The sequence below is a fragment of the Cydia fagiglandana genome, chromosome 10, assembly GCF_963556715.1.
Source record: "Cydia fagiglandana chromosome 10, ilCydFagi1.1, whole genome shotgun sequence".
Taxonomy (NCBI): Eukaryota; Metazoa; Arthropoda; class Insecta; order Lepidoptera; family Tortricidae; genus Cydia; species Cydia fagiglandana.
The window spans coordinates 12,869,748-12,882,881 of NC_085941.1; the positions used below are offsets into that span (position 1 = coordinate 12,869,748).

General features: G+C 36.5%; 1 protein-coding gene across 1 annotated transcript; it reads right to left on the minus strand.

Annotated features, from left to right (window-relative positions):
- Positions 1-1,820: 1,820 nt before the first annotated feature.
- LOC134667911 (glutamate receptor ionotropic, kainate 3-like) lies at positions 1,821-12,712 on the minus strand. The gene is made up of 17 exons (XM_063525327.1): positions 12,405-12,712; positions 11,507-11,649; positions 10,884-11,051; positions 10,391-10,542; positions 9,625-9,821; positions 8,706-8,908; positions 8,318-8,422; positions 6,686-6,805; positions 6,236-6,439; positions 5,978-6,139; positions 4,883-5,082; positions 4,229-4,427; positions 3,750-3,838; positions 3,242-3,372; positions 2,804-2,919; positions 2,311-2,457; positions 1,821-2,110 (listed from the first exon to the last, which is right to left on the minus strand). The coding sequence occupies exons 1-17, from the start codon at positions 12,469-12,471 to the stop codon at positions 1,838-1,840; spliced, it is 2,676 nt and encodes an 891-aa protein (XP_063381397.1). The 5' UTR covers positions 12,472-12,712; the 3' UTR covers positions 1,821-1,837.
- Between the last annotated feature and the right edge of the window lie 422 nt (positions 12,713-13,134).

Sequence of the window (13,134 nt, forward strand, 5' to 3'; positions counted from 1 at the left end):
TTGGGCTTCAGCTCTTTGAAAGGCAGTACTTATTTAATTTTCTTGATGTCAAGTAATGTGCCGTTAAAGTCCGTCAAGTAGGTACCTCAACTCAACGGTGTATGCTTTAGTGAGATCAAATGAAGTTATAAGTTTCTCAGCAATTTGTCCGGCTAATGGCGGCGCTTGAAAGATCGCGGTCGCGCCGTGTCCTCTTGCAGTTGTTATTCCTGTTTCTCATCGAGCATAGGCAAGTGCAGGGCAAACCAGCATAAAGTGCCTACTATAAAATCGAGAACATAGCTTTCGACCAATGTGACCTTGCTAGTTTTCGACTATAATATAGTAAGGGGGTTTGCCATTGTATTGCGCCCCAACCAACCTCGGGGGACCTTTAGTTCCTACTCATAATAACGATTTGATACTGTCGCGTGCCGCCGACGCAACATGATTGTCGCACCATAGTCGTGCTCTCATGGGAAAGATACATGGTACCATCAGCCCATCTTATTAGCAAATACTGACTTAATTCGACGGACGCACGAGTAAGCTCGGAAACTATTGCAACCTTCCCTTACATATTATTTTAGAAAGGAGCAATGAAAAAGGTCATGGCCAAATGCCCATTAACTTATACGCGTAATCAGCAAGTGCATATATTTAATAATTATTTAGCGCTCGTCTCTTCCTTACAGGTAATGTTAAAAACGTGTGTTCTATTGACTTGAGTGATGAGTTTGACTCTCTTGCGCTTTATAAGCAATTGGAATAAGAGGCCAGGACATAATGCCCCATGTATCACAGCGGACAACATCGCCTGTTCTAAGGCTCAGAGAAATTAATGACGTCATAACACTCATAACCATTTATTTAAGGGGGTTTATGTCCCATTATAAGTATTCAATGTTAATTAATAAATAAAAAGTTTATTAGTATTTGCAAAATAGGCACTTTCTTGTATAAATAACTTGTAGAAACCTAATTTTGAATAGCAAAATAAACTCATTGTTTTTTAGAACTAATATAATATACTTAAATTATAGGAATAATAATATATTATACAAATTCTTGTTTAATTATTGATAAAATTAAATAATTACTAACAATAAATTAGTAACAAATAAATCGACGGTATATCTTTTAACTAAATGAGTAAATAACCCTTTGTATTGTAACTCATTTCTAAAATATTCTCTCAAACAGACAATCCTTTTCTTTAAATCCAATCAATAGATCCAAAATGCATCTAAAGAGACAAGTTTTTCTTCTAAGATCCAAAATGTATGTTCACATTTAGAAACTGGATCTATAGGGAAAATAATATATATCATTAGATCCATTTAATTTGACTATGAAGAAAATGGACTCGTTATTAGGTACATATATCATTAACGCCATGTGCAGCGTTTCATAGACATGTTGCAGTATTCCTAACGATGTATGTACAGTCAAGGAATTTAAATTCCGACCCATTTCGTACTTTGTCACAGTGACAACCGTATGAGGTCTCTAGCGGCTTTCATATTGATTGTCACTGTGACAAAGTACGAAATGGGTCGGAATTTAAATTCTTTGACTGTACATAATATGCGGACATCATCGGAACGCCAATTACTAATCATCATTATTGAAAATATTTTGATACATTGTTTTGTACCGAATTGAATGAAATACTATTAGTTAATGCGTCATCAGTAACTACCAAGCAAATAAATACAAGTTGAGAAAATATGCGGCATTTATATTAAGTAGAGGAGGCATAAGGTTAACGAAGTAGTGAAATTGTCTCATTGTCATAGTACTAATTGCGACATAACAAGGAAATAGCCAGGAATAATTTAGATCTTGTTTACTTCTATCACGGAGAATACCGCCTTCTCCTGGCAAATTGGACACTAAGATCAGAAGGAGAATGGCGAGAGCTATGCGAGTGACTTCTTGACCTCCGGGTGCTCGCAGACCGCACCGACAGCGAGCGCAGAGACCGCAGCTCGTCCTTGCCTTCGGCCTCGGCCACGGCGTCGGCCTCGGGCGACTCGTCGGTCTTCGCTGGGCGTTTCACCGGCTTCACGTCACCGCTAAACTTTAGGGCGAATTTCAGTTCTTCAACCAGCTCGTATTTGAATGTAGTCTGTAAACATAAGAAGTAAAAAATAAACTTTTTACCTATACTTTCTCGATGTAATAAGTAGAGTACCTACTAAATATTTTTGAGCTAATTAAACTACGATCATTGACAGATGGACATAATGAGAACACAATATATTATATATTGTTGACTTCGAAAACCTAAAATATTACGAGGCAACACAATAATGACGTCTTACTTACTTTGTATTTGACAGACCGCTGGAAGACTCCCCACAACATGTCGAGTATCGAAATGACAATGCCGAGTATACAGCCCACTCCCAGGACAACGAACACCCCTGTCATATGCTTCATCCCTAATTGTTTTTCCTCTTCTTTTGTCTCTTGCTGTAATGACAAAAAACCACGTTTTTAATCAATATCGTGTAGAACAACGTGAAATGTCTCAGTTACACATTCCTGCAAGTGGCGAATATGGTGCGCCAGTCATGTGAACGCAGAAAAAACGAATTCGCCTCTTTCGTCGCCTCGCCATTCGCACGAATGTATAAATGCGGGGTAATTTTTTTATATACAAGATACACCCAGCTGCAAATTTGCATTAATACTTTATGAATTAATTTAATCCAACAACGGCATCTGTAGGCGATAAAATCTATGTCGGTGCCGTTATGTAGAGGATTTTCAGTGAAAAATTTTCACCTGAAATTAGGTAGTTTACAGACATGCTTACCCCGCATTTTCCCCCTCCCCTTTTTTCTTTCCACCACAGATCTTTCAGTTTCTGCAACTCTCCGATTTCCTGAAGTCTCAGTAATGCATCGTCCATTACTTTTTTATAGGGAGAACCTGAAATAAAATCTAATTAATAAATATATCTACATATAATACCGAGTATAACTGATGTTGGTTCGTAAAAACCTTGCTAAATTTAGAAAGGCCACATTCACAAGAACACAACTAGATTTGTACTGACACCGCGAGATTGTTGTCTGGATAAGTTTTAGGTGCTTAGTAAAAATACTAGGTACCTAATACGTTGTAGTATTGTTGCCGCGGTGTGTTATTTTTTCTCAAAATACCTAATAAACCGAATTCCTTGCGGACTAATAATTACTTAAGTATTGAATAATTCTCGTGTATCTTTACGGTTCAGAAAATTTATAAATACCTTTTTTTATTCCAATGCCATAACTCTTTGAGTCTAACAGATCACCAATTTGCATCAACGAGCAATGTCTTTGTTTGTAATATTCAATGGAAGGCGATTCCATAAAAAATGCATAATTCATAGTCTCTGCCCTGAAAAATAAAACAGTTCAAAACAGTCTTTTAGGGAGATATTTTAGCGCTTTTCTTAACGTATAAAAGCGCTAGGCCAATTAGTATAGTTAGAGACTGAACACATTGTAGGTAATCATAATCATATTTTACTCGTAAATATTATAAAACACAGAAACTTGCTACCGATATCTTTCTAACGATATTATAATTCATAAAATTCAAAAATCCCTGCTACAAATCGAAAAATAGGGAAAATTACAGCATATATCAATGAGGGAGCTCAGACGTTACCAGAACATTATGACTGTAAAAGTAAAAGTAGTTGACGTTAAAATAAGCATAAAAACAGGTTTTTTGATAACAGGGGTACCTAAAAATAGAATAAAGAAACCTACTTCTGTACTCCTTCGTCGTTACCGGGGGCATTCCAACCATTCTTGACCATTTTTTCATACATTTTCTTGTATGTAGTATCTTGTGAGTCCTAAAACATGTTTTGGATACATTTTAAAAATAAACATAATGGTAGTGTTTGACTTGAGTTTTTAATGCTCTATCTATATCTTAATACAAAAAATAGTTACGTATCAAATAAATAAGATTTATGTACATTTCACAATAAAAGTATTATATAATATTTAATAGAAAAAAAAACTAACTTCACAAAACAGTTCAAAATGCCATTTAATTATTTACAACCATACATAGTGCATCTATGACTAAGACTTTTAAATATATTTTGTCATAGAAGAGTTCCATTCTGGACCGTACGAGCAGTTCCATTTCACCAAATAGTACTATCGGAATGCAAATGCTTTGTTTTTAAATAAAACCAGGTCCAGAAAAGCTCGTTTATTAGTTAAGAATTAGGTACCTTAAAAAATTGAATAGTTGACCCCGTATCTTTGGCACCATACATGATGTTCTTAGTTTCATACAGATCATACGCATTTTCGAAGGGCAAAACATTTTTCTCCACTACAAGAAAGGCCACCAAGGTCCCAACATACGATGCCACCATGATCATAGTGAAGAACCACCATATACTCGTTATCATGCGTGGAGCAAAGGCGCTGTAAACAAAAGCCATTTCACAAACAGGCCAATTCGAACGCGCACCTGACATCAAAATGATATTTAATTCATCAGTTAGCTGTAATTCGCGCGTGCGTCTCGCTTGCACTAAATACATGCACGGACAAATCCGAGCAAAATGAACGCGCGAATGACAATTAACTGACATGATTCAAATGTCGTTTTGATGTCAGTTGCACGTCTGAATTGGCCTGTAAAATAGTCTTTGCGGAAAGAAAAGAGTCATATAAGTATTGGTTCCCTTATATTCCAAGACTTCTCTTTTCCACAAAGGCTCTAGTTAATTATTTTTATTAATCTAAATGCCGCGGATAGACATACAAGCAGAAAGTACGACAGACAGACAGAAAAGGGTTGGTAAAATTTTTGTATTTATCAGCATCTTCTTTCATTCGACGGAGTCTCGTTTTAAAGTTGAAGTGAAGTTTCTTACATCGGGGCAATTTCGGAACCCTGTTGCATGACTGAGCCAATGATGAGCCACACGGAATTGGCAAAGCTGAACTGATTGCTCAGTTCCTCCGGGTCTTCGATACAGGGCTGCGGGTTTTGCCACTCCTTGTGCGACAATCGCCCCACCAGGATCATAATCACCCCGAGAAGTAGTTGTATCAGTACCATGTAATACCAAACCTAGAAATTTTTAAGCAATAGTTATTTATTACGAAAGCAAAGTTGTTGTTTATATTGAGACAATTAAGCGAAAGAATCCAGGACTGATTCGAAAAATTTAAATAGCAATATAAGGGATTATATCTAATCATGACAGGCAAACAAACTGTAGGTACTGCAGAGTGCAACTCAACTTTTCACTTTATTACGAGGAAAATACTAGTTCTAAAACATTACAAATGGAATCCAAGTTAATGCTTTTATTTAGTTATCATTGAAAATATTTTAAACGAATATTTTCAAAGGCAATCTCTAAGTTCTTCTCTCTTCTTCTTCTTTCGGCCTTGTCCCATTTCTAATTAGGGTCGGCTTTCCTAATCCTCCTTCTCCAGAGATATCGTTTCTGGCCGCGTAGCCAAGACGCCAATCGCTAACGCTCCGTAGCGATCGAAACGCAACTGTCACTTTCGCACTAATATGGAAGAGAGATAGAGAGACATAAAGTTTTTCGCTGTCGAAGCGATAGCGATTGTAACCTTGGCTAGGCCGGCTGGGTCGTCACTGGATCTAAATTGTTATTGGAGAAATCCTTTTTAATAACTGACATCCATGTAGTAAGGGGTCTGCCACTCTCTAAGTCTCTAATCTCTGCAATCCCTAAGTTAATAGGAAACCTGCCGTATTTCGTCACTGGCACCATACCGTCAGTTTGTACTACAGTTCACGCACAAAGTCCGAGGAATCGTAGAGGAGCCTGCTTGATTCACGTCCCCAGGGGCACGATAGTTTGCAAATACTTCCGCTTATTCCTACGTTCAAAGTTCCCCAGACTTTGTGCGCGAACTGTAATACGCATAATCATAAACATGCCAAAATAAAACCTGTTATTACTAAAACATAAACCGGAATTCCTCACCTCCGGTGCGAATACTTCCATGAACGAAAACATTGCCGGGGGCTGTTTACTGGGCTCACGGTAAAGAATTGCGATGCCGAGTGACATGAATGGTGTTAAGAAGTCAATAGCTTTTAATCTGTTTGATGTTATAGTAAAATCGCAAATGCCGAAATCCGCTTTCTGAAAATAATGCAATATCATTGAGAGTTAGGAACTATGTCAGTTTACATGAAAATTTACTTGGAACATGTACCTAAATAATTATGTTGGACTGACCCCATGATCGATTTCCCCAGCTATCCCGTCCGTGTCCTTCAGAGTCTCATTCCAGCCTCCATATTTGAGACCTGTCACTTCAAATTCGCATTGGAATCCTAATTCATCAGCCAGTCTTTCAAATAAGTCGATAGCAAAACCTTCGTAACGGTCGTTACCCGTCAGCGTTGTGGCAGACTCTTTTAGGTAGCAAAATGGTGATACCTAGAATCATAAGATGACGAGTAAATATAATTTATTTAGCACTCCCAACTTGGTAGTTGCAATCTGTGGTAACTATAAAAAATATAACGATGCTTAAAGTTTTAAAATCCATCTGTTATATGTTTATTTCAGGGCGTGCCTATTCTATGTTCATGTTCGATGTACGAGTATATGTAAGTATCAGCTAATTTTGAAGCATGTTAAGATTGTTAAGTTACTCTCAAGGGAATGATTTAGTATAAATACCATTGCAACGAGTATTTTAAATGTTAGGTTTCTCATTATGGACTCTCCGGTAATGTCAGGCATCAAGAGCAACGGTCGATTTACTGTAATATCGTTCTCCTTAAAGTCCCAATCTCCCATCTGAAAAAAATCATTATACCTCTGTATCATAAACTTCATGAAAATATGTAGGTATGTATTAGTAGAGAGGAACATTATAGTATTTTATGCAATAGTTTTATAAGAGAGGTCAAAAAATGTGAGTGGCGTGGGTAACAATGTGAGCCGAAGGCGAACATTGTTAATAAATACGCCATGAGCATTTTTTGACTACTTATACAACGTTGCATACAATGCTTTTTCTATGAGTAGGCAATATTAAATAAAATACAAAAAATTACAAACAAAATTTTATTTATGAAAATGTCAATGTAAATTTTTGATAGTAGGTATAATTACTATATGTATGTAACTGTTGTCTGCGACAAGCACCCATAATACCAAATATTACTGCAACCTGTAACAAGAAAAAGGAGAATTAAATAATATTCAGTTTCAATGCAAAAATATAAAATGTACATAAATAGCTCGTTGTACTGTGTACCCTAAATCAAAATTTTTTGTAACATATACCAACCTTGCTTAAGAGATAAATCTGATCCGGTGCTTCCAATTAGTCTTTGAAAATACACCAAAGACGTTTTCAGAGAATGACGAAGTTTTGTGCTCCAATCTCCACGCCATGAACTTCTCGTAAGATTTGTCGTATAGGTGCTGCGTTTAGTATTTAGGCAACAAATTTTCGGTCGCTGCTTGTGCTGCAGCGGATATTTCTTCAGGTGTAGAAACGATGTTGTCCTCTTTGTCCATTTTCAACACTTTTTATGAACGCAAAACAAATAGTAACGCAAAGTACTCAAAGAACAAGAAATTACCGGGAAAGGCGGGAAACGAGAAACAAACGAGTAATGTCTATGGTTATGTTTTTTTAAAAGCCGTTACACACTACCGCACCGCACCAGGGTCGTGGTGCTGTAGGGTATAAAAGTATTTTTTATTATGTTGGTAGCAATGAACTCAGTACAAATTTGTTTCTTTTTTAATAAAAACCGTATGCATTCAATCGTTTGTCACGTTGGTAGCAATGTACCGGTATGTGGCACCTGCTACCCTGCACTAGCTTACCGTATCGTAATGTCTCTAAAACGACACAAGTGCTTTTTTGGGCAATAGACTATAGACTTTTAAGGAGTATTAATAATGTATGCCCTTATATGTTCGTTCGTGACTATGTAAATGACAGATAAAAGTACACGAGTAGAAAAAAATATTAATCGCTTTAAACAATAATCGACCCAGGAATGGCCGTTGTAGCTAACTACGAATATGCTGTTGTACTCTGTGTGATGTGGTTACTACTTACTATCAAGAGCTTGCAATTTCTATGAGGTGTCGTAATATTTTAAAAGTTCTAGTCAACATGAATACTTTATCGCACTAGTGCGGTAATTAGCAATTTACGTGTATATTTCGAAAATTTAAAGGACCAAAATAAATTTGATGTACTATGAAACGTCGTCGTACGAAACACGTGCGAATAGGTAATTCTCAACTCATGTCTATTTAAAACACTCCCTTCTAAAAAAATCTTACCTGCTGACTACCTGCAGATGTTAATTCCAAAATGTTTATATGCACATCTGATCTTTGACCGAATTCATCAAATATTAGTGGTCCTGTTGATTCTTCAATCTTATTCTACAAAAAAGAAAATAATGGAATATAAACATCTGGGCTACTTTTTCTTTCGGAAATTATAAATAAAGTTTCAGGAGAAATAACAAAATAAAGTTCTACTCTTAAATTTCACATCCTGTGATACCTGGTTCATTATTTAGTATGACAAAACAGGAACTTGAATGTATGTATGCGTAGGTAGTTTTTCCGCCCTAAGTTAGAAATTGACATACGAGTAGGTACTTTTACATACCTACTTACATTAAATACATTGCACAACAAAATAAAAATACAGAAAAATCACCGTTTTCATGAAGTTTAAAATAGAGGACCCGTAATCCCAGGAATTGTAATCTTCACAGTTGACAGTGCCAGGATCTACAGTCATGTCCTTCACCATTTTAACAGTTTCATTTAACAACTTCACAGCATCATGTATCAGGTATTGTTTAATTTCATTGTAACTCTGCTCAATCGTCCAGTCAGTGGTTTTGGATATCATAAAACCTGAAAAAATAGGAATTCATTTTAAAACAATCAAACCCCAACCAAACCCAAAAATACGATACGTTATTTACGGTGGGTGCGACAGCAACGACCCACTGCCGTTTTCGAACTTCAAGATATTCACAAGAGACGACACGTACCTAGATCCATTCTAGATACGTTATAGTTAAGATATCAACTAGTTCTCTTTTGCAGCGCAATTCGAGCAACCAATGTCACTTTTACGTTAGTTAGGTAGAGTAAATGAGATATCTATTAGATGTGAGTTGGATCTCTAAGTCATATCCTGTGGAAATCGTTCACGAGCGTATCCCCAGAATCGCGCAAATGTCAAATTTGATAGGTTAGATCTTAAACATATCGTTATCGTTTGGTGATGTCTAATAGATGTCTATTTCAAAATCCCAGTTCTCGAACAACCGCTACGGCACGGCGGAAGGTCGTAACACGGGACATCCTAAAAAAAAGAGAAATGAGGGAAGCAAAAACATACCGTTCTCGTAGCCTTTACCCAATTGAGCAATGGACGATTTTCGGCTGCTGAGTGCTGGTGGTATTGTAGCAGCAGACTGAAAAGGCGACGTCGGGACGACTTACGCGTACTACGACGAATGATGTGAAACAGCTAGAACAGGGCCGGATGGGGAAAAGCGGGGAGGCCTTTATTAATCAGTGGGTATACTACTACTAAAGTATAGGCTAATAAAAAAGCTTACCAGTCATGTTGACGCCCCCATATCTGTACGAAGTTAAATCCTTGTAAAACAAATCAAGCGACAAGAATATGTAAGAGTGCTCATCGGCCATCAAGCCCACTTGTTGGGCATGCTTTAAGAACTGCTCTAGTTTCTTCGATGGACAATCCACGATGAAATTCGTGTATCCGTTTCTTTTCGAATTTATGAGGACGTCTCTGAAAAAAACCAGTAGGCAATTTTAGTGTAATAATATAAGTTACAATAAACATAATATTGTTTTGCAAGCAGGTCGATATATGTCATTAAACATAAGAGCCATTCTTTAAGACTTGTTTCCGATCTTAGACTGCTTCCAAAGCACACACATTAACATTCGGTTTTAAAGCAAAGTTGCTTTTAGAAACTACTAATAAACAAATATATGACTGATAAATAGATACCCATCTATAATCCTTAATGTGTCTCAACACACCTTAATATTCGGTTTTAAAGCAAAGTTGCTTTTAGAAACTACTAATAAACAAAAATATGACTGATAAATAGATACTCACCTATAATCCTTAATGTGTCTCCACACACCTTAACATTCGGTTTTAAAGCAAAGTTGCTTTTAGAAACTACTAATAAACAAAAACCCGGCAACCTTCAAATCAAGAGTGAACAGGCACCTTCTGGGCGAGCTCGCTCCATCGGAGGCCACGTCTACGCCTCGGCTTGTCTGTGGCCATGAGTAAGCCCGTTCATAATAAAAAAAAAAAAATATGACTGCTAAATAGATACCCACCTATAATCCTTCCCACTAAGTTCTCGAATGGAGACAGTCATGGTCTTGCTGGCCATTTCCAGCACGTCGCTCACCCGCATCAAACTGTAGCCCTTCTCGTACATAATGGTGACGTTTGTCCATTTCTTCAATTCAACTAGCTTTGATATGACCTGGGGATAAAATATGTCAACATTTAGTTAATATTAAGGATAAAGAGCCGCTACCTACGTCCATAGGAATATCCAACAAATCTCATATCGGTTTCACGTCTGCGCTTAACTCTTAATGGGCATTGCAGCTCATATGATGCATAAAAAGATGGCAATAGCAAACTAGTTAGTTAGTTATACATATTTAGCATGTAAAAAAATAAACAAGATAGACGTACGTTACGGTTGTAGTTCTGTTACATGAGAGCGGTTACTCGGACGCGTTGTGGGACTGTTATACCTATTTACTTTCTGTTAGTAGATTTATTTTAGATAATATTTTAATGATGTTATATTCTTACCATGTTATAAGCCTGAGGACTGGGATGCAGGTTGAGATGGAACCAGTCCTCCTTGATCAAGTCATTGTGGTCGATCAGGATGTGTGGAATGTCCAACAAGTCACATATCGCTTGGACGTGTGCGGTGACTTTCCCGCTGGTGCCGTCAATGATACCAATGACACCTTCCTGAAAAAGAATTAGATTTTGGTTATACTTAATACTTCACGAGATTCAATATGTAAACGCCACTGTACAGCTTTTGAGCAATACAATTATTAGAAATTGGTTTGAAAAATAAATTCCAATGCAACATTATCAAAATGCAACTATTTTACCATCTACATATTTAAGTGACCAATTGGAGAGGTTTGGCTTTTCCAAATTAACCTTTTGTCTATGTTTGATTAGGATCCTTTCGATTTTTATTTTAACCCACGTTTTTGGTCATACGAAATGTAAACTTCCAGCATAATATTTATTACAACACTATTAAGTAAATTGTGTTGTAATTCTAATGCAAAATATTTATTACAACACTATTAAGTAAATATAAAACATTAAATTAGCATTTTGAAAACTTCTGTCAACTATGTCGAATTGGGACGACGTATTTGTATTATTTTGGTTCTTCATAGACTCACATTGGCGAGGTTGCACACGTGTTCTCCAGCTTCTATCAATTCTCCCTTTCGTGACACTTTTCTGATTAACACCTGGAACCCAAAGTGCTCAGCACTGTTGGTCAGTGTCACGTCCAACTCATCTCCTTCATAAAATAAACCACCTGAAATGAAAAGTAAATTTTATTTAGTATATATCAGGAATATCCTCACCCCGTCACTTAGTTCGAGCAGAAGTGGCAAAAAAAAATTCAATCCCAAATTCAAGTCTTAATTATTTCCCCTTTGATTTTATTTAAAAAAAAATCCTATCTTAGTCAAACTCTAAAATATTTAAAGAATAATTATGTTTACCACATTTCAAGATCTTTGCCTCTAAGTTATCTGACACTGTTTAAACAACGAAATCATTTAAATTGAGCAAGAGAAAATATTGATCTATATCGGGAGCTCAGTCACTCGGTCAAAGTCAGTAGCAAGTTAACACTTCAATTAACTTTTTGTTAACTGTAGGTAGGTACCTACTTCCCAGACGTTGCAGTAGGTAAGTACTGTATAACATAGGAAAATAAAAGAATGGTACTTACTGTAAATTTACCGCCATTAGTAATGGGACAAACGAACAATTTACTTTCGGGAATCTCATATTAGTAATTTTCCATTTATTTAGGTAGTTATATATTTTGCAAGCTTCATATGAGTAATATTTTTGTAGACCAGTAATTATGGCACTCGACAGTCATTTTCTTGATATACATACATAGTAAGGTAATGACTAAGGTTCAAATTTGGACAGAAACAAATATCATTCACAAGAAACTACTGAAATGTACCAACGGGTACATCTTAAATATTTAGTCATTTTCTAATGAACACGGTCCTAATGTTAGTAAACAACAAGATTTATATAAATATTTACCTATTACAAACTGGCCTTGTATAAAAACACATTGCGCCAACACTCCTAGTACTATCACTTTAATCATTCTTAACTACATCCACTTTAAAAGAGTTAAATGTACGATCTTGCACATATTAACCGCGGGTCTTAAAATTTAACGAGTTTACACGATCTAATTAGTATAAGTAATCGATTAACTATATAAACGTTTGGAGTTTACGCCGGTTCTGTGTAATGTGTTTAGATTGTGCGCCGACGCGACAGAAATAATCCTAACCTATATTTAACGCTATTCTCCAAAACGACATACCTTGCGACCGTCGCGGCGGCAGACAGTGATGGGGCGAATATGGATACGGTTATTGAAACCACTAGCTAAATTTTACTGATATAGTAATTCACTTTTATGTACAATTACCTAGGTACACTGACTAGGGTAGACCGAGGGGAATCGGATGAGGCTAAATATCTGTTGATTTTAAAATATTTCTTACGCCTGACGTCGCAGTCAGAATTACGGTGAAATTTTAGTGTGCTCATATCAATTCTATATTTCAGATATCAACAGATTTTTATCGTGATCCGATTCGCCCTGCGATCCGATTTCACGGCGGTCTACCCTACCTATATCTAATAAATTTAAAATAGCCCAATTTGGAAGGTATAGGTATTATAGAATCTTCAATAAACACCTTTTTGTCGCCATATACGCCATATATAACGTGTATGAGAGCCTAAATGGGCATTG

Excerpts from the sequence above, each read along its gene's own strand:
- LOC134667911 (XM_063525327.1), bottom strand. The coding sequence starts at position 12,471 with ATGATTAAAGTGATAGTACTAGGAGTGTTGGCGCAATGTGTTTTTATA. Across the intron at positions 11,650-12,404 it reads ACAAGGCCAGTTTGTAATAG|GTGGTTTATTTTATGAAGGA; the intron begins GTAAATATTTAT and ends TTTTCATTTCAG. Across the intron at positions 2,920-3,241 it reads TGGCATTGGAATAAAAAAAG|GTTCTCCCTATAAAAAAGTA; the intron begins GTATTTATAAAT and ends ATTTTATTTCAG.